Source organism: Tachypleus tridentatus, chromosome 4 (assembly GCF_004210375.1).
Source record: "Tachypleus tridentatus isolate NWPU-2018 chromosome 4, ASM421037v1, whole genome shotgun sequence".
In the NCBI taxonomy this organism is placed as follows: Eukaryota; Metazoa; Arthropoda; class Merostomata; order Xiphosura; family Limulidae; genus Tachypleus; species Tachypleus tridentatus.
This window is the reverse complement of record NC_134828.1, coordinates 104098059-104120433: the sequence shown is the minus strand read 5'-3', so window position 1 is coordinate 104120433 and position 22375 is coordinate 104098059. Positions and strand designations below refer to the sequence as shown.

Below are 22375 nucleotides of genomic sequence, written 5' to 3'. Positions count from 1 at the left end.
TCCAAATCAGTAGGCCGTTTTATCTGAATCCCGGTGACCTTAAAACCACGTTAATTTCTGCTGTTGTTGTTATGCACAAAGCTATACCATGGGTATCGAAACTCAGTTTTTAGTAGTACAAGTCCGCAGACATCCCACTGTGCCACTGAGGGCAGTGAAAGTTTTAGTAGTGGATGATGACTAGCCTTAACCATGTACAGCTGTGATGGTGTTATTGTTGTCTCCTTCGAGTGACATGAGGGTCATGTGTTCGAATCCCCGTCACACTAAACATACTTGCCCTATCAGCCGTGGAGGCGTTATAATGTTACGGTCAGTCTCGCTATTCATTGGTAAAAGAGTAGCCTAAGACTTGACGGTGGGTGGTGATGGCTTGCTGCCTTCCCTCTAGTCTTACACTGCAAAAGTAGGGACGCAGGTAGCCCTCGTGTAGCTTTGCGCGAAATTAAAAAGAAACAAAATCAGATGACATGAAGAAATGTAATATGCATTTCTTAATTTCATGATGTGTTATTTCGATGTGTAATAATATATATGTATTTTAGAACTCTGGATTTAATTAATTGAAGTTTTAGTTTACAAGAATTAAAACATGTGTTGGGTGTGATCTAAAGTAATTAGAGCCAGTGATTTAGAGAATACAAGGACAAGGGCAGTGTTGCTCGTTCCTCTTCATGTTGTCAACTTCTTATTTATTTATTTTTTGTTGTTCTGTCTCAGCAGTCAAAGAACGGCCTCTTTCAGGGCCGCGTACTCTACGTTCTGTGTTATGTAGGTTTGAAGTCTCTAAAACTTGGTGAAAAAACGTGGTGCAAAATTGAAACTTAGTAGCAGTTTATTTGTTACAAGTTATAAAGGAGTTTTTTGTGAGTTACTTTTTAACTTGGTTAAGAAAACAGAAGCAAACGTTGGTAAACTAATTGTAATTATTAATTTATTACCGTTTCCTTCAAGTTGTGGTTTCATTTTATCGTATAAAACCCAACTGTATGTGCTTATAGTAAAACTTAGTAACTGATTTTACCAATAAACAAATGTACCAAAAATTATTCGATTTTAAGAACACCTAGTTTATATCAGTTAAAAATACAACAACCACAACAATAAAAAAAAAAATCCTCAGATGTCCATAAAATCTAGGAAGAATCTCACGTGCAGACATTAGTATTAGTTTATCTCATGAGTAAAAATCATACGTTATTTCTCATTAGTAGACTTTAGTAGATAATCATATGTCTGTTGAATTGTACAAGTTGGAAATGTTGCCTGTTCCTTAAGCAGAACCTAATCTTAAACTAAAATTACAATAACAAATTTCGCGAGCAGATGCTTTGTACTTAAACTTTTCAATTAATTTTACGTTGTTTTTTTTTGTACATTTGTTTAATGCTAGCATGTGTTTGGTAGCCATGTTTCTTATTTGAGAAGAACACGGTTTTGGATGTGCAGATTTCATTATTTTCCTTCACAAAACAAATGTAACTACAATAGTTTGAAATGCTTTCTTATTTTTTCATGCGAATCGTTTACGAGAAGGTAGCTTGTGAATTTTGATTCCATTTATATTTAGTAGACACTGTTTAGATTATTCTGTATTATTTATTAGCAGCCAATAGACCCTATACAAGTATTATTTGTAAACTTAAAACCAAGAAACACAGTGTTGACAAGTTTGTAAAACTCCTTATTACTGTAATACTAGATGTAAAGTATGTTTCAGTTATGATGTGGTTAAGGATGTGGTCTTTTATCTTCTGAAAGGTTTTGGGATTCAATGAAACAATTCGTAATTTATTTTACCGCATCAAGTTAATAGTCTTAATTCTTAAGTTAAACTTTAAGTTAAAGTGCCATAAGAACGGTTAAAAAATATTTAATTCGACAGTTAGGTATTGGTCTATTGTTTTGAAGAACAACTTTTTATTCCAATGTTTAATAATTTATTTAATAATTTATACGAATTAAGCATTTCATTAGTTTTAATTTTCATGATTAATTAACTGTATAAAAGAGTCGTTTTTTTTTTTTCTTTTTTAAACGTGAGTAGAGGTGCAAGAGATAAACATCTCGGATGTGAAGGAAACCCCGAGTTTTTGTTTTGCTTGTTTTTTCATCAGTGTGAACTTTACGTTTTAATTACTTAGTCGCTCCCCATAGGGATTTTGAATAACGAAAAAAAAAGTAATTGTTAGTTCATATTCGAATTGCTGATTATTAACATCGAAGCACTTATTGATCCGGGGTTAAAGGCCGGCACTTCGAACATTTACTTTAATAAACAAGTAATTGCGTTCTTTCTATTGTTATCCAGATTTGCTGTTGGGCGCGAATTTGCGCCGCACTTTACAAAAGCATTAAGGCTTCTACACAAAAAACAATAACAAAGCAGTTTTCCCTACTCGGGTTGGACAGAGCGTACGCAAGTGGCACGTTCTGTAAGCTTGTGCCCAGACACAAACAAAACTTTGTTTCCATTGAATGAGTGGTGATTGAACATTGTGCAAATGTATATTCGATTTTATTTTATCACCAACCATGTCTTTTCCGTGTGTTTTGGAAATTCTTTCATACTTTATAAAAGTTGGAACATTTCATTGACTTCACATGTATTTTCGCCCTGTCATGTATTTTGACTACCGACGTTGATAACAATGGAGATCCATTGTTTTCCGTGTCCTTCAACAATCATTTAGCGCTGTTGTTTAAGACTCATAACGTAGGTTAAGTTAATATGCAGAATTATACACAGATTTTTCTCTATGTTAAAATACTTTTATTTGCGAGCTGGCGGCCTTCATACCGGCGCAGCCCTGTATGGCCAAATAGTTAAGGCACTTGACTCGTAATCTGAGGGTCGTTTGTTTGAATCCCCATAACACCAAACATGCTCGCCATTTCAGCTTTGGGGCATTATAATGAGACGATCAATCCCACTATTCGTTGGTAAGAGAGTAGCCTAAGATTTGGCAGTGGGTGGTGTAGACTAGCTGCCTTCCCTCTAGTCTTAAACTGCTAAATTAGGAACGGCTGGCACAGATAGCCCTCGTGTAGCTTTGCGCGAAATAAAAAAAACACAGTCGTACCGGAACCTTCACCTGGCAACAATCCTTTAACGTTGTTTTTTATTTCCAGAAGCTGGTTTGCCAAACCAACTGACTTAATTCAGTTAAAGCCACAATTTGTTGATGTGCAGGCCTAGCTAAACGGAACATTATAATCAGTTATTCATCCTGTTAACGTAGATTTACTCGAATTAAAACTTGATCGTATATAAGTTTGAAGTTTTGAAATAAATGAGTGAAATCGGCCTATTTAACAACTTCCTGTTTCTCAGTCTTTCAAATTCATTTTTTTTTCTTTGAGCTTTAAAGAAAATTTTGTTAAAAATCTGGTTGCATTTCCTGAACAACCGGTATACATTACACAATGTAACACAATTTTTTTATATTCCTGGATAGTATGTGTTATTCCGTTTTTTGCTTGTAAAAGTACAGGAAATGGCCATTATTCCCTTCAAACTTTGCTTTTGTGACCTAGATAATGAAATTTAGAAATTAACCTATTATTTTCTGTGTAAAAACGGGCAAATTTGCACATTTTCATTTACATAAGTTCTGAATAAAACAACATATGAATCAAGATTTACATGTATTTACACTAAAGTTATACAAAAACGTTTAGAAGCGAGTAGTTTTTCGAGATTTGCGACTGTAATGTAAATCAATTTCACGTATCAGCCCCCCAAATATAGTCTCCCATCACGTTTTCGTTGTACGGTTCCAGGTCACAAAAGCAAAGTTTGAAGAGAAAAATAGGTCTTTTCCATTTACTTTAAGCATAAGCAATTGGGAAATAACACTTTCTGTCCAGGGACAAGAAAAAGTAAACATTTTGTTACATAGTGTTATTTCAACAAGAACCATTCATATTTAATGATCGTCTTTGGTGAACTCGTACATACTTTTCCATCCGTACAATTGTAAGTTAATGTGTAAAAAACTAATACCACGTAAGTTAAAATTTGCTAGGCTATATAGACTCAAAGAAAGCAATGAATCTTCCAATATAAAAATTGCATCTACAAATTCTGTTGATGTATATTTAATTAAACGGTGAAATTCGGAACTACGTTGTTACAAGACCGAGACTGCAGAATTGTAATACATAAGTACTTTGCAAGGAGAAGACAGTATTCAAGTTGTATTCGTTGACGTCTATTATAATAGGCACATTAGGGACGTTGCTACTTCCATTGCAAGCATATTTAGGGCATAATGTTTTATAGTGTGACTTCCTAATGTTATGTTGAATTAAAGATGGCCTGCTCACTAAGTAACTGGAGACCTAACTGAATGAATCATTTGGATTGAAAACTACTACGTGACTGACTGAGTGGAGTGCGTTGACCCTCCTGTCGCTTGATATATAAAATCACTTTATTCAACGTTATTAAGGGTGCCAAGTTGTGGGTACATGTATAAAATGTTTCGTAACAATATTAAAAACTTCGAGTTATTAATGTGTATATTATTTTCAAATAATTGTAGTTTTGAGTTAGTTATTTGTGTTTAATTGGAAGTTCTTAATGTGTCATAAGTTTTATAAGTATAATACTGAACTTGACTTACCTATGTCGTATAATTAAAGGTTAAAGCTCGACTCGTAATCTGAGTGTCGTGGGTTCGAATCCCCGTCGCACCAAACATGCTTGCCGCTTCAGTCGCTCAAGAATTGGCGGTGGGTGGTTATGACTAGCTGTCTTCCCTCTAGTCTTACACTGCTAAATTAGGGACGGCTATCGCAGATAGCCCTGGTGTAACTTTGTGCAAAATTCAAAAACAAACAAACAGTGACATAATACTTACCATAACTGTTTATATCTTGAATGCCATGACTTCATTTTAAATATACGGCTTCATACGGTGTGGAAAGTTATGAATTATTTGACGATGGGGAGGGGGTGTCAGGAGCCTCTGTTTTGTTCCATGTTCCACAAGGTGTGTGGTGTTCTGTTTCAGGACAGTTTATCTGTCGTATTTGTTTGTACATCATAAACGTCCCTCTACAGTCGCTTCTGGAATTCCTTCTATGATGTTATAGGTTAAAATAGACACTGTTAATTAACGACTGATTGGTACATAAAAATGTTGTGACGTTTTAGAATAGAAGAATTTCATAACGTAGAATTATTTTATTTTGTATCATATTGTGTGTGAATGGCCAGTAATTTTTATTTATCTAGGAAATGCAGGAGATATTTAATAAATTTTAAAAGCCTATGTCTCAAGTTATTTAGTGATGCATATTTCATATGAATACTGTAGAAACGTAAGCTTACCATTGGCACAGATAGCCTAGTTGCTTTGCGCCATAAAACGCCAAACCTACCCACCAACTTACCACTGACAGGCTGGGACACTTTAACTACAAGTATATACCTTACACAACTCGGTTAAAGTTTATGGTTAAATTCGCTTATTGATTATCAGTATTACAGTTGGCAGGTGTTCGCTCCTTCTAGTTTGCTCTGAACTCATAAACTGAGGAATCACATGTTTCGTAGTCTGGACGGTCAACCAATTAGCGTCAGTCTTCACTACACCTCAGCACCACTCGGCAAACGACTTTCAGTTGAAGGGTAATCCTTGATAATTATGGAGGATTCTCGTTATTTTGAAACGAGTTATCTGTTGTTTCAGCGATTGTTTGAGCCAATGTGTCAACTAGTTCATATTATTCAACTCACTGAGTGAAATAGTAATCGAATACCAGTCGAATTTAACGATAAGCGTGGTCAGTTTCTTTGTGTGTGTGTGTGTGTTCGATGGAAGAAGAGGCTGATAGTTTATTTGTGGTTGGTCCATCGGATGGGCTGATGTGGTTTGTGACGGGTTTTAGTGAGAATGTATGGTTGTCAGAGCAGGAGCTAGTGTTGGTCAAATTAGTCGTGGTTGTGGGGATGGGCCTGGATCTGAGTTGAGCTTTTCCTTTGGAACTTTTTTGGTCTGAGCGGCTTGGTCTTACTAGTATGGGTTGGTTTTGACATGGTGGAAGAGGCTTGGAAAAACAGTGGATTGGTTTTTTAGATTATTCTGATTTTGAGGTTTTTTTGTTTTTTTAACATTAGCTTGTTGTTGAGTAGAAGTGGTAAGATAGAAGGAGGTGATGTATGTAAGAAGTGGACATGGTTACTGGTGTGGTTTCTATCCTTTGAAACGAAAGAAGCACCACCAGAATATATGTAGCCTGCAGTTTTCATGGAAGTGATAACGATTTTCATGTATTGGGAATTACTTCCGTTTTTCTTTGAAATGATTCTGTGAGCAAGATAAGTTTTAAAGTTGGTATCAGATTCAAGGGAGGAGAGTATTTCATGTGTAGTGATAGTTAAATTTATAGAAAGACTGTGTAGAAGGTAGCCTGGCGTTTAGAGGGTTGACAAGTGACTGGGGTGATTGAGTTCCATGGGTTGCATAAAGATTTTAGGCCATCGTGAATCTCGGGTTGTAGGAGAATTCCTCCTCTACGTGGTTGCCTCGTGGCTTCAGAGATTAGGCGTACTTGGGGCTCATATCGGATGACGATGTCTTCGAGACATCTTATTATAGGAAAGAAGACTGACAGCGTGATTAGACAGCGGTGGCCGAAACGTCTGTATGGCTCTGCAGCTAAGTTCTGTATACATAAATAAAAAAAGGAAAATGAACATTTAATAAAGCTTTGTTCCTTTTAAAGTAATTATTCTACAAATGTGTGTAATAAAATTTAATATATGTGTATATTTATATTTTTTACTTTTTCACTTCATACATATTTCAGGAACTGGCTCCATAGAGACAGCTCTTGTATAGTGAAAAAAGCATTGAGTATCTACATGTTAGTCATCTACTGTTCATCTATTATTTCTGTTTTACCCTTGATTTAAGCTATTTTTCAAGGAACACCAGGTATTTGTAAGAAAGCTAACTTTAAGGTTAATGATAACATTGTTTACACTAGAATGGTGGCGTTTTTACCTAGTATAAAATATATACAGAACAAACAGAATTTTATATGACCTTACGACATTTGTGGTACCTTTTTATTATTCTACAAAAGGTCTGGACGCGATATATCCAAGCTGGTTTTTTTTGTAGGCTAGCAAAGGGATTATTAATAATAATAATTACAAATGGACTATTGAGCAGAGTTTCTTAGGGCGTGCCATCAACTCCTGTTGTCTGCATGCTACCAATACCTACTGTCTGCATGAGAGAATTCTAGGCTGATGAGAGGCATGTTAAGTATCTAGTGTCATGGTGACCACGCCATCTTAAGATGGATGGGCACTACTGAAATGTTTAATTATTGTGGGCTTCACGAGTGCTGGGTGCCAATCTACTACATGGCTCACTGTACACACCATCCCCACTAAGAGGGCTGAGCGTGGGTGGAACTGATTAGCCCTTTGTAATACACTTGTAAAATGTCGAGAAGCACTGTTTGTTCAACAGAAGATTTCTGTGAGCCTTTCAGAAACCACATGGTCTTAATACTAGATCAGCTTCGCTTCCCCTTCTCTATGCCATATGTTTGACCAGGTTGCTGAGGCAGTTTTCGAATCCCATCTCACATTAAAAATGAGAGAAATTTGTCTGAATCCAACATGCAGATCAACCCCGAATTCTGTAGTAACTCCAGGTTCAAATTTTTTTGTTTTGAATTTCGCGCAAAGCTACTCAAGTGCTATCTGCGCTAGCCGTCTCTAATCTAGCAGTGTAAGACTAGAGGGAAGGCAGCTAGTTATCACTATCCACCACCAACTCTTGGGCTACTCTTTTACCAACGAATAATGGGATTGACCGTCACTTTATAATGCCCCCACAGCTGAAAGGACGAGCGTGTTTGGTGCGACTGGGATTCGAACCCGCGACTCTCAGATTACGAGTCGAACACTTTAACTCATCTGGCCATGTCGGGCCTAAATTCTATTCATAGCACCAATATGTCTTCTTCATCAATGTAATCCATGACATTCCAACATTTGGGCTGATATTCCTTACCTGATTTTTTACAATAACGAGAAGTTTATGGATTTAGTACTCGAGAGTACAGACGTGTTTTGTTGCAGATGGAATGAAAAAAGACAGTACATGTTATGAACAAACCGTTTTCAAAACAGAAGTTAAATTGTACTTAAGCTGATCAGCTAGTGGAAGTAGATTGCTAATTTAATAAAGAAATAATAGGTTGAGGACAAGAAAATTTGTATTTTAATAAAGTTTTTTTGTTTTGTTTTTTGTAAACATGAACGTTTTAACTGGGAAATAAACAAATCAGGATCGACGGCTGTATAAAGACTAGAACAAGAAGGAAGTTTGTACAGCATGTCTCTCGGTGTTTGTACAGCATGTCCTAACTCTCGGTGTAAGAAGCTAATTTATCTAAAAATCTGAAAACGTTCTACATTATTCCTGATGCTGAACTCCCTGGTCCACGTGACAGTTACGAAGGAATCACGCAAATAAATATTGATATAGGAAACAATGAAAAGAACCCATTAAAATATATGTCTTCCTTGACCATATCCTGATAAAGAAAGTGACATATAGGGTTGAATTAGTGCACAGCCTTGACCGTATTTCCTGTTCTGAATTAGAACACTAGAAAAGGTTTAAAATGTTGAAAATATACAGTGAGAGAGGGAGACACGTGATCATCATTCCACACGTTTACACATTTATGTGTAAGATTAGATCTTGGACAAAAGCGTACGTTGCATAGTTTTTAATAAAAATAAATAAAACGTTTTTAGATGAATAAATGCATTTCAATAATCTATTTTTGGGACTTGTTTTAACCAGTATGATGTATCACTATACCAGTTAATAAAGTACTTGTTTCTGGCCCCCGCTAGTACAGCGGTAAGTCTACTGGTTTGCAACGCTAAAATCAGGGGTTCGATTTCCTCGGTGGGCTCAGCAGATAGCCCAATGTGGCTTTGCTATAAAAAAACATACACGCGCTTGTTACTGAGATTAGAACTTTATATACTGTCGTCAGCCATAAATATTTTAGCTAGGTATTCAACTTTTTATTTATCCATGGTTTAATCACAACGTTATTTACTAGATTATATCGTTTCAGTGTTTGAAAGGTTGCCAAGTGGGTCAGGCTTTATTTCATGTTTTTCTGTGGCAACCTATCCAAACAAGCTTGTCGTCCTCTCCTCATCAGGTTTTAGCCTAGTCCAGTGAACACGCAGTCTTGAAATCACGAGTATTTTTGACACAACTGGGCATGATAATTCAAGTAACTAAGGGAAACAACACTTGTACTCGTCTAAACTCCAACGTGCAAGAAACCAGCTGACAGACTGTTTTATTTCGTGATCCATTTATACTACGTTATTCAGAAACTTTGTGTTTATTTTTATAGAATTAAGCGTTGTTGTACAAAAGTAAACCATCGTGTCTACTCTTGTAACATTTTTTTTTATACAACCTGTTTCTAAACAATATCTACCAACATCAACTTTATGTGTAGATGTTTCACTGCATGGTTAATATGTTGTATTCTGTTCTCACTGTTGACTTTCATTTGGAAGTGTAAAAAAGAACCCTAATAAAGTGGTTCGTTAATGTTTTGTACATTTAAGAAAAATATTTTATTTGGAAAATGTAGGTGTCTCGAGAGACATCACTGTTCTTACAATCCTTTTTTAACTAGCGATTTTTAAAAATGTTTTTAGTAAATTCCTTTCATTTTAATGTAGGATATAATTTCCTGTAGAAGGATAATTCGAGGTTATTATTAAATCTAATGCGTTAAATTGACCAAATCCGCCCTCTAGTGGCACAGCTAGAAACCAAGTTTCGATGCCCGTGGTGAGCATAGTACAGATAGCCCATTGTGTAGCTTTGTGGTTAATTCCATGCAACCAAATCTGCACAGTAGAAATCTTGACGACATCTCTGCTGTGAAATGGACTACTTGGAACAAGCATGGCCAGGTGATTAAGGCACTTGACTCGTCATCCGAGGATCGCGGGTTCGAATCTCCGTCACACCAAACATGCTCGCCCTTTCAGCCATGGGGGCGTTATAATGTGACAGTCAGCCCCACTATTCGTTGATAAAATAGTAGCTCAAGATTTGGCGGTGGGTAGTGATGACTAGCTGCCTTCCCTCTCGTCTTACACTGCAAAATTAGGGAGGGCTAGTGCAGATAACCTTCGTGTAGCTTTACGCGAAATTCAAAACAAACCAAACCAAAATGTGAACAATAAATTATGCAACTGCTTTGCCATTTGTGCTGTACCAAGATTCTAGACTGAACTGCTACAACTCGTCGCTTCTAATCTACTTCCCCCGTTTTACAACAATTTTGTTCGAGAATGAATGTTACTGAAAATCTTCGAAGAGAATGTTGCTCATTTTTAGCAAATTTCTGCGTGTTTCCTGCGTTTTCAAGAGAGAAAAAAATGGAGGACTGCAGTTTCCGTAAAATACTTCAAAACTTTTAATGTAAGACATTTAAAGAGCTTCGTAAAAAAAAAAGCCGAGAGCTAACTTTTATCTGTAAACTAAAACTAAACTAACGTGGCAGGGGTTCAGTTTAGAGAGAGAGAAATCAGAAGAGTTCTCTCTCCAACTGGGGTGTTCAGGAACTTTGTAGTTCCTCTTCGTTCCCTACGTGAGAAATGTTTTAAAATATCCGTGGAATTTTTACTTTATTTTTAACATTTCAAAAAATGGAGTTGTGTAGTTGTGAGTGAGAGGAAGGACAGGAGAACTGGACGAAAGCAGCGAAAGTGAAGTGAGTCAGACCTTGGCTCGAGGATGGAGAACCCTGGCGGCTGGCGAATTGGTTTTTAAAATTTACTGTAATTTATTAGATCCCCTTGACTGGGTAAACGGCCCTTTTCAGAATGAGGCTGGGACCTACAGGTCCGATGCCAGAGATTTTGCTGTGGGGGGAAACGGGAGTACCCCGAGAAAACCCACTTTCACGGCCTGGGCGCCGAATAATCTACCCAGACCGTGCCCGGAAGTAGCTGGGAAAAAAAAACAAAACAAAAAAATCTGATGAACTATGTTGGTGGTATACGTGGAAACTGTTAGCTGCAGTCTTGTAGATCGGGTGGTAACTTCATCATGAACTTGTTTCCACACTTGAAGCCCATTGGTGCAAGTGAGAAACGTGGTCTTGGTGGTGGAACTACTGGCTGTTCTTCGGTGAGTTGTTCTTCGCTGGTCTGTGATGCTTTGTTTCTTCTCGAGATTTTGGTTTGAGTTTTCTGCGTGGAGGTAGATTGTTTTTCAGTTTGTGCTGTCGCGTCGATGGTTATCTTCGTAATGGTTTGAGTCTGGCTGGTTGTTGAATTCTGTGGAACTAGGATTGAAGTCTGGCAGGAACTGTCCTTTTTCTTTCTTGAACTACTGGAACTTGGCGTGTTGCTAACAATGGGTGTTGTCGTCTTCTGAGTCGGGTTGTCTGAATCCGTTTTCATGTTTCTTCTAATACGGTCTGGACTCGGCGGTATTTTGGTATTTTCATGTTGGAAGATTCCCGTTGGTTGTTTGCGATATCTGGGTGCTTGGTTTGAACCATTCTTGAGTGGTCGTCGATGTGGGCGTTCGGCTCTAAAATGAAATATATGATAATAACAGCCATCTCGTAAAATACAGTCGGCACTGTTCTTCGATGTTGTCACTATCTTCATGAAGTGTGTGGGATGATTACTGTTCTTAGAACAAATTCGATGTACTGCGTATACCTTGGCTTGTATTTGGGGTTCTATGGTTTGTCTAATTTCTTCTGGTTGAATTGATGGGTCGACGCCCCTGAGGAATACAGAATAAAGATTGACTGGACTTTTAGTAGGGGAACAACTTACTTTAAATTCAGTGTTCCATGGCTGGCACAGATACTTTTATCTGTAGATTTTCACAGAGCTAGATATGTAATGTGCCGCTCAAAAATTAGCGAACTTGCAAATCTACTTAATTATCGCCCCCTAGTGGCACAGCAGTATGTCTGTGGACTTACAATCCTAGAAACCGTGTTTTGGTACCCGTGGTGGGCAGAGCATAAATATCCCATTGTGTAGTTTTGTATTTAGTTACAAACAAACATAATCATTAGTGTTGTCTCAAAATTTAGTTTTAATATACAAAAGAGGAAATTACATTTTGGGTGTGGGCACATAAATGATACAGATTAATTCTGAAGTGCAATATAAAGTATTCAACTGTATTAAAACTTTCATTGGATTTTATTTTAATTTATTGTTGAAACTTTTATTATCACATAATATAATTTCGCCTTTTTATTTCGAAAATAAATTTTATATATCTACCCAATTTGTAGTGTTTGTTTGTTTGTTTTTCTAAGCCATTTTTATATTATAATTTAATGTTCGTATTTTTGGCATTGCATAAGTTTTGAATGCCTGGTTTCAATAATAGAATATTGTAAAATTGATCTTTCTAAACTAGTATCGTCTAATAGAACGACTTCGTGTAACAATTATCCGTTTATATTATTGACATTCTCTTCTAATCATTTTAAATTGGCTCTAAGTGATGGATGTATTTTATCGCTGATCTAAAAACAGTCATTAATAACCTATCTAATTGTGTTCTAACTGAAATGGAACAGAAACTGAAAAATCGAGTAAAAAATTTAAAATCGTGATACCACCAAGCGTCAATTTCTTATTCAGTTTTGAGAGTTTAGATATTAATTGTTAAACTACAGATTGATGGATAGCCCTCGAGTAGCTTTGCGCGAAATTCAAACCATACCAAATAGTGTTCGCAACTCGGAACACGACAACTTCTTGCATTAAAATTGTTCTTCGTCAGTTTTTATTCTAATTTGCAAACCAAGTTTCTGGACCACCCAACATCTCCATGAAAGATCATGAGATATCCGCATTGTTTTACGTTACAATTTCTAGAGTAATCATGAATCCACTTACAAAAAGTCATTTCCTCTTTTTGCCAGCCAATCGGGTTTTGTTTTCACCAACAGTCGCGTGCAATTGTTTGCGGTCGTCCAATCACAAAATGATCAGGTAGTGAAACTTTTATAATTTTAAGTGTGAATGGTGTTGATTCATCAGTTTTAGCCTAAATCATAGCTGAATGATAGCTCTAAGCAATGTAGCATTTTAAAGTCCAGCTTGTGAAAAGACCAGTCTTTATACATACCATAACAAGTTGTTTGGTAACATTCACAATATCGTGTAGTTTTTCTGTCATTCCAAAGTGTAGAATGTGTTGGCAAATTTACTGGGAAAGATATCTTTGACGACTGTATCCAGAATCCTGACCTGATCATTTCCAAAAGAGAAACCATATCGTATCACATCCACTGAATACATGTGGAAATAGAGTATATTTTGTTAATTTGTGTTCAAGCTTCCACAAAATTACCGAGTAATATGAAATAATCGTTAGTCTCAATGTATAAATAATTTCATTGGTTGTCCACAAATCTTTCATGCATCTTCACTGAAGTAACGAAGATAGTAGTATCTGATATTGTAATTATGATACATGCGCTACTAGGTTTCAAACTGTCTGTAATGCATACAGATGACGGAGTGTCCACTTCCTCACGAGAAAAATATAATTGATACTCCCTCCTTAATACCGTTTTTAGCGATAACATATTTCTGCTTTCGAATCCCTCCTGAAGTGTGTAATGTATTAACTCCAGACAGATTATATTTATTTCTGACCAATTTTCGAACAGAAAAGCAGATTAATAACTTTACCATTCTTATTTTGAAGAATATCTTTCCAATTGCTTTCAAGCAGTTGTCCCTGTTGACGCTTTGTATCCTTTCTCTGTTTCAAGCAGTTGTCTCTGTTGACACTTTGTATCCTTTCTCTGTTTCAAGCAGTTGTCTCTGTTGACACTTTGTATCCTTTCTCTGTTTCAAGCAGTTGTCTCTGTTGACACTTTGTATCCTTTCTCTGTTTCAAGCAGTTGTCTCTGTTGACACTTTGTATCCTTTCTCTGTTTCAGGCAGTTGTCTCTGTTGACACTTTGTATCCTTTCTCTGTTTCAAGCAGTTGTCTCTGTTGACACTTTGTATCCTTTCTCTGTTTCAAGTTGTCTCTGTTGACACTTTGTATCCTTTCTCTGTTTCAAGCAGTTGTCTGTTGACACTTTGTATCCTTTCTCTGTTTCAAGCAGTTGTCTCTGTTGACACTTTGTATCCTTTCTCTGTTTCAAGCAGTTGTCTCTGTTGACACTTTGTATCCTTTCTCTGTTTCAAGCAGTTGTCTCTGTTGACACTTTGTATCCTTTCTCTGTTTCAAGCAGTTGTCTCTGTTGACACTTTGTATCCTTCTCTCTGTTTCTGTTTCAAGCAGTTGTCTCTGTTGACACTTTGTATCCTTTCTCTGTTTCAAGCAGTTGTCTCTGTTGACACTTTGTATCCTTTCTCTGTTTCAAGCAGTTGTCCCTGTTGACACTGTATCCTTTCTCTGTTTCAAGCATTTGTCTCTGTTGACATTTTGTAACTTTTCTCTGTTTCAAGCAGTTGTCTCTGTTGAATTTCGTCTCCTATGCCATCACTCATAATTGATTACAACACTTTCTCCGCCAACTTTTTCTTCCATTGGTTTTCTGATGATACCAACAAAAACTGTTAATCTCGAAATGCCATTTTTAATTTCTTTTGGTCATTTTTCTAACTTGATTTTTCCTCTAATCGCATTAACAAGAGTAGCCTTATTTCCGCCTTTTAGTTGCATAATTTTTATAATCATTAGATTTGGAAATAGCTGGTGGATAGGATCCTTAGTTTACGACATGGCAGTTTATCCAAATTCGTCTGTTTTGATTATCGTTTTTTAACAAGCAAAAATATTTTCAACACAAAAATGTATGTTTTACTTTGATTCCTCAAACTCTTCCGGTTATATTGTCTCTTGTTTTCCTTTGCAAATGTCCAGGTGGTTAAGGCACTCGACTCGTAATCTGAGGGTTGCGGGTTCGAATCCCCCGTCCCACTAAACATACTCGCCCTTTCAGCCGTGGGGCCGTTATAATGTAACAGTCAATCCCACTATTCGTTGGTAAAAGAGTAGCCCAACAGTTGGCGGTGGGTGGTGATAACTAGTTGCCTTCCCTTTAGTCTTACACTGCTAAATTAGGGACGGCTAGCGCAGATAGCCTTCGAGTAGCTTTGCGCAAAATTCAAGACAAACCAATCCTTTGCAAATCCTCGAGTGTATGCAAATTTGTTTTGCACGGTTTCTCTCATGACACATATTTTTCAGTTATTTTCCTATCAAATTCATTTGCAACCAAAATGCACACACTGTAATTTCCGTCCGCAGATCCCTTCACACCACATAATATTTTTAGTATTAGTAACTGTGAATGGGTTTCCCGATGCCTTTTACTTTGATTAATGTGACTATTCTCTCTCGCTGTGTCCCATCTATTGTTCAGGTCACAAAAAAATTTTGTATATACAAGAATGAACATATGTTATTAACACCTCTACATACAGTGATTCAGTTGTAAGTCAGCAGGCCTACGACACTAAAACATCAGGTTTCGATACCTGTGGTGGGCAGAGCAAAAACAGTCTGTTGTGTAGCGATGTTCTTAGTTAAACAAAACGTAACACCACTAACAGTGGGGAAATCTTGTTGGTACCTTATCGAAGATTGGTCAGAGAGGTATTTTGGTTTGTCTGTCATTTATAATTATTACTAACTTGTTATTAATTGTAATTTTATTAAAGGTTTTTTAGCAACTCTTTTGGTAAAAATAATTAATCGTAAAAACGTACGGTTTGATAATATAGTGCTGGTATAGGATTAAAATTAGTAAAATATCATATTCTGGCGGCCATTTTGACTTTCCGACATTTTGAGAATTTCGCAGTGACAAGTCATTTTCCACTATTTCCTTTTTTTTTTTTTTTTATTCGAGAAGTTCAAAGAGGTTAAAAGCCATCAACACACTTGTGTTATAAAGTGGTGTAGCATCAACCCTTATTTTCCCGAAATTGCTAAATGAATATCACATTACTAGAACAACTGACACATTTCAAAATATTAAAGAACACAACTTGCCTGATTGTGGCCACGCAATATGGAAAAACTAAATTCATTAAATTATATCGTGGCTAAGCACTTAACTTTTACTATTTCAGGCACGTGTCGGATGTTTTTCTGGTAGTTACTGTGGCCGGACTGTAAAACCTGAAGGTTCGTTGGTTCGCGTATTATTGTTGCAATACGCACTTTGGTATCGTACGCGCGTTATAAAAGTGGTGGTCAAACGCTACTATCCGATTAGAGTAGCTCAACAGTTAGCGGTGGGTAACATTGATTAGCTGCCTTTATTTTAATCTTATACAATCTTTATACAATCAATATAACTTTAATCTTAAAGTTATACAAAAATACTTAAAAAATGAGTTGTTTTTCGAGATTTGCGACTGTAATGTAAATCACTTTCACGTATAAGCCCCCAAATATAGTCTCCCATCATGTTTTCGTTATGCGGTTCCAGGTCACAAAAGCAAAGTTTGAAGAGAAAAATATGTCTTTTCCATTTACTTTAGGCATAAGCAATTGGGAAATAACACTTTCTGTCCAGGAACAAGAAAAAGTAAACATTTTGTTACATAGTGTAATTTCAACAAGAACCATTCATATTTAATGATCGTCTTTGGTGAACTCGTACATACTTTTCCATCCGTACAATTGTAAGTTAATGTGTAAAAAACTAATACCACGTAAGTTAAAATTTGCTAGGCTATATAGACTCAAAGAAAGCAACGAATTTTCTAAGCAATTGGAAATAACACTTTCTGCCAAAGAACAATAAACGGTAAAACTTTTGTTACATAGTGTAATCAATACGTGTTAGAAGAATAAAAAAGAGATATTTGAATGAAAGGTTACAAGCGGTATGTCTGCGGACTCGCACTGCTAGAAACCGGATATCGATACCCGTGGTGGGCAGAGTACAGATAACCCATTGTGGTAACTGTGTGTTTAATTCTAAACAAACAAACAGTGCTTGCAGTAGTATCATGTTTTGCTAAGAAAAATGACGACATAATGTGACAAATGCTTTACATGGGTGGCCTATTATATGTATACTAAATTTTATACGAATCATACAAAAATTCGACGCTTACCTCACTCAAACAGAAATTTTGAATAATAAATAAATAAATAAATATATATATATATAGCTAATATTTTATTCGTCATTTCAGACTCTTTCGTCAACAGCCAGGAGTGGACTTTAAGTCGTTCTGTACCTGATTTGAGGCTGGTAAGTCAATATACATTCTCATCCTTTAAACTTTACCATACCCCTTACTTGGCCCGATAAAGATAGGTTGGACACGTGTTGGATTTGTAGCAGAGATCTAGAGTCTAGTTAGCAAGCCAAGTGTGGATTCGTGCGATACTGCAAAATATTCCCCACATTTTAAACTGCAAGTAAGATATAAGAGTAACAAGCAGTCCCATAGCGTGAATCACGAGTCACAGGGTGCTACTGACTGGGATGCCTTTTCTCTGGTCAGTAGCTAAAAATTATGGACGTCAGCAGGTAGCTTTGCGATAAATATAAATGTAAGTGTTATGATAGGTTATTAATCTTAAATGTTTGAATAACCTAATTTTTTTTTGTTACTTTCATAGTTTTGTTTCCATAATTGTTTAGTAAAGTTAGGTATATTAATACTTCGTTTTCAACAACACTGACTGTCTTTCTATACAGTAGAATGGTGAATAGTTTGTTTGTTTTTTCCCTTATCCTTTGTTCTAGTATAAAGAATAACACTAGCTGTTTTTCTGTGCAGTAAAATGGTGAATAGTTTTTTTGTTTTTTTCCTTATCCTTTGTTCTGTTATAAAGAATAACACTGACTGTCTTTCTGTGCGGTAAAATGGTGAATAGTATTGGTTTTTACCGCTTATCCCAGGATCACAAACGAACATTTTTCAGGTGCTTTACAAACTGAGCTACAAAATTAAACGTTATCATGTTTTTACAACTTTTATGGATTTAGTGATTTGTTTCACGAACTTTTCCGTATTTCGTTAACTGTTAACGAGAGTATAATTCGTCATATAGTAAAAGTTGGATTTGCCCATGGTGGAGAAACATTTCGAAAGAGTTTGCACTGCATAGCTTTCTATTTCTGTCTTTAAATGAATTTTTGAATCTATATGTTTTCCTGATATCATGAATAAGGTTGAAGGTTATTGTTTTGTTTATTTTTAATCGTTAGGTTGATACGAGTAGGAGTTAATATTAAATATTAATATTGTGTTAAAACGTCTTAGTCAACTACGTATCTCAAAGCTGTATTTTTATTAGAGTACATATAATTCTGGGTGTTTTTGTTTATTAGTTACGTTCACTTTACAAATCTGTTTTTATCATTGGTTTTGTCAGTTGTTCACACAACCTACGTTATTTCCCTTACGTTCATAATAAAGTTTTTAATTTGAATAACAGCTTTTCTATCGCTGTTTAGAATTACTCGTTTTCTTGGTTATAATCGTTAGTTGGGCTTAGTAAGGATGCATTTGTTGTATGATCAACATAGGGCATTGTGGGAAGTTTAAACAGCGGGAAATCAGCCTTAGTTCATCGATATCTGACAGGATCCTACATGCAGGAGGAATCACCAGAAGGTATGTCACATTACAAACAATAATATATTTGTATAAACGCATGCTATTATTATATGAACTCTTCCAACGCACTTTTCTTGTTAGAAACAAAATTAAGCTGGAAACATTTAATTAAACTCCTACAGTGTTTTTATCATTCATTTCTGTATGTGAATCAGTTACTTTTGGCTTTCCAAAAGTATCGTCCGATGATGGCATTTTAAAGTATAAGAATATAAGTAGTTATTCAAATTACTTGTACATGTTCAAGTATCTGAGGTATGATGTTTTATAATGGTCTAGACTGAGGTTGTTACTAAATAGGTGGTCGCTTCAAGAAGGAGGTGCTGATTGACGGACAAAGCCATTTATTGTTAATTAGAGACGAAGGTGGACCTCCAGAACTTCAAGTAAGTTTTTGTTTGTACTTTTGTCTTCTATTTCCAACTTTATTGTACGATAACAAGTGGATAAATACCTGAAACTTTTGTAGGAGATTGTACATAATAAGGGTCTGTATTCAAAATCTTGTTCTAGTCCGACCATCGAAAATACATACACTATACGTAAACACACAGGGGTTGAGTGTGCTGTATTGTAAACAGTTTTGGAGTTAAACATATCGCCATGCTATATATTCACATGATGGTCATATTCTTTCGGACGACTGTACATCTCGACAATAACTCTATAAGAATTTCTTTTGCAGAAGATTCTGTTATATTCTGTACTACTACACCCTGCATAGTTCCAGTATTTCATCTAGTGTAAAAGCGTTTTAACAGTTCGATCACAGAAATTTATAGACGCTGTGTCTGGCGAGTTGATTGGTTTGTTTTCGTATAGTTTTGTATAAGTACACGCGTACTTTTCCATCTGCTTGATGTATGCGTTAACTGAATATTGGTATACAGTTGGAAGCCTTATCATGGTTAACCCATATCTTGGTCTATTTCCAACTTGAAATTATTCATGGTTTCGTTGCATAACTTACTGTACTTTTGCCACTGACCTCTATGTTTTTGGTTTCTCACCTCTTACATGACATCACGCGTTGTTTTCCACGATTGCGTTGAGTACGACTTGTTGCAGGTTTCTTTCTGAATGTTTTTAACGTATCGAGTTGAACTGTATTCCTTTGTTTCTCATTGCCATTACGTACAAGGAAATATCTTCGTTTTTCGTTGTAAATTCTTAATCCCCTGTTTGAATGCATTTGTTATCTTAGTTTATGAATATTTTGTGTCGAAAGAGACTGTTACTAACCCTTCCCGCAGCGGTCAATTTGCTGTGGCGCCACCTATAAAATGTCAAAAAATATAATTCTCATACATTTGACTCCACCGCTGATTTCTTTTGGGTGTGTTTATTATATTTACAATATTCGTAAGTAGTATATTAATTTTTAAACGCAATATATATATATATATATATATATAAACACCCACATACCATAAAGAATGTCGTCATCGTAGTTTGTGCGTTTCGTGAATTCCAAGGGTTTTGGTTTTTTTTTCTTGATGAAATATACAATATGTCTCATGAGTTCTTGGTCGAAAATTCAGTGTGTATGTCCCATGAGGAAACGACAGACGAAGTTATAGAAAACGCACTGAGTTACAAATAATATTTTACTTGTATTGATTGGTCGATTGCGGATTATTCGTATCAAGTGGCGTCTATTTGTGATGTACGTACAGCAGATGGCCGACACGGGAAGTAGATCGTGACGGCTGCCATGGAAACAGCATAAAAACACTGTCTTTGTAATTATTTCCTTCGAAAAGTACACGTCACTTACTTTAAAGAATTATACATTGTTCGATCTTGACATGCGCATATGTTATCTAAACACACATAACTATTACATTTAAGTGTTAGCGTACGTACGAATGCGACTCTCATATAATCACCATCAAATCATTTTTTCATTTAGGGAAGAAAAATTATTTTTGGTAAGAGAATAAAACATAACAACTGGTATTTATTTTTCTCATACCTGAATTTCATGACTGTCTATGAATGTCATATGTGGCCGTAAATGTCTTGGTGGTTGCATAATGGGGTAGGTAACGAAAGGTGCAAGGTTCGAATCGTGGTATTCTCACGGATGTACTCCACACTTCCAATTGCAAGAGAGCATTATAATTGTGACAACCTGTTCTTCGGTTAAAAGTAGTCGCATAGGCAGCAGTGCTTGCGATGGGTTGCCATCCTCCACGATAGCAATCCTAAAGAAGGGTTGAATAACTCTACCTAAATCTTGAGGTTTCTGGATTGTCTGTTTAACCCGATCGTATAAGGATCATTCAGGATGAACATAATATAATATTAATCAAATTGCTATTTTATTATTTATTTCGCTTCTGTTTAGTGAAGTGATTTAATGAGACTGTTCCCTATAACCAGGAAAAGCAAGTTCCAATACTTATTCGCTTTTCTGAGTAGAAACAATGTGTGAATTATTATAAACTATTGACTTTACCAACACATCGTCATGTTAGATTTAACATTCGTGAACTGAGAAACTCTTCCATACTTCATTAAATGTTAATCTGACCCCTCACTTACGCGGTATGCTAGTATAATATAAAATACAAGAAATTCAAGATGGAAGCCGTGGATAGGAGATTGAACCTTCAGTAGAGAAGGAAAGGCAGAATTATTGTTTTAATTAACTTGTGGACAATATTTAAACGAATTAACTTTTGCTGAAACATTCGTAAAATAAATGCATTATAAAGACAGATAAAATAAGAAAAATGTTTCGTTTGTGCCTACACCAGTTTAATCGCCTGTATAAACTGCGTTTTAATTGCCATAATGTAATATAAATACATTTGTTAGAATTTTCCAGAATACGGAGAAAACTAACAGACTGGTAGCAAATAAAAACAATGGGTATAGAATTGTAACTCACCTAATACTGTTGGAGAAATGATAAAGATATTTATACATTCGTAAACTTCATTTAAACAAACAATGACTTAAGAATGTGTAAAACATTTGACAACTAGTATCCATCCCCTGGTGGGAAGTTATGTAAATTCATGATTATTGAAAGATTATCTTAGGATATGAGAAGTTGCTTCCTTTGTATGTAATTACAAAGAACGCAAAAACGTCCATAAAAACTGCAAAACACAAAATGTGAAACAGCAAGTTTGCGTGTATCTCCGCATGGACTCAACAATCCATGGTGCGAACTTTTGTGAAGATTCGTCCAGCAGCGGATGAAGTAATGGTGTTACGTGTTAGATACTCTTCAAAAAAAGAAACGCAAAAGGCAAAATTTGAGACATTTTGTTAACAAGTTTATTCCGGGTAGTTCTGTATAACATGTGTGAAACTTTGCACATTCACTGCTGAACATCCAAAGTCTGCAAAGGCGAAGTCCACGCTCACTAGTTGAAGTTTGACCTCACTCAACGTCAATAACGAGTATGCCCCCCGTGAGCATCAATAACTGCTTGGCATCTCCTGCCCATGGAAGCGATGAGATGACGAATCACATCCTGTGGAATGGCTGTCCACTCAGCCTGCAAAGCTGCTGCAAGCTGAGGTAGAGTCTGCGGTTGAGGTTGTTGTCGTCGCAGACGTCGGTCCAACTCGTCCCAAAGATGTTCGATGGGGTTTAAATCAGGTGATCTGGAGGGCCAGGAAAGAACGTTGATGTTGTGGTGTCTCAAGAAGACAGTGGCGAGTCGGGCTGTGTGA

The 22375-nt window shown here is 36.2% G+C and overlaps 1 protein-coding gene across 1 annotated transcript in view; it reads left to right on the top strand.

Annotated features, from left to right (window-relative positions):
• LOC143249814 (centaurin-gamma-1A-like) overlaps window positions 1–22375 on the top strand; it is a 152229-nt gene that overhangs the window by 75288 nt on the left and 54566 nt on the right. Inside the window, 3 exon segments of the mRNA XM_076500296.1 lie at window positions 17246–17304; window positions 18592–18679; window positions 18983–19068. Of these exon segments, the coding sequence (XP_076356411.1) occupies window positions 17246–17304; window positions 18592–18679; window positions 18983–19068 (233 nt within the window).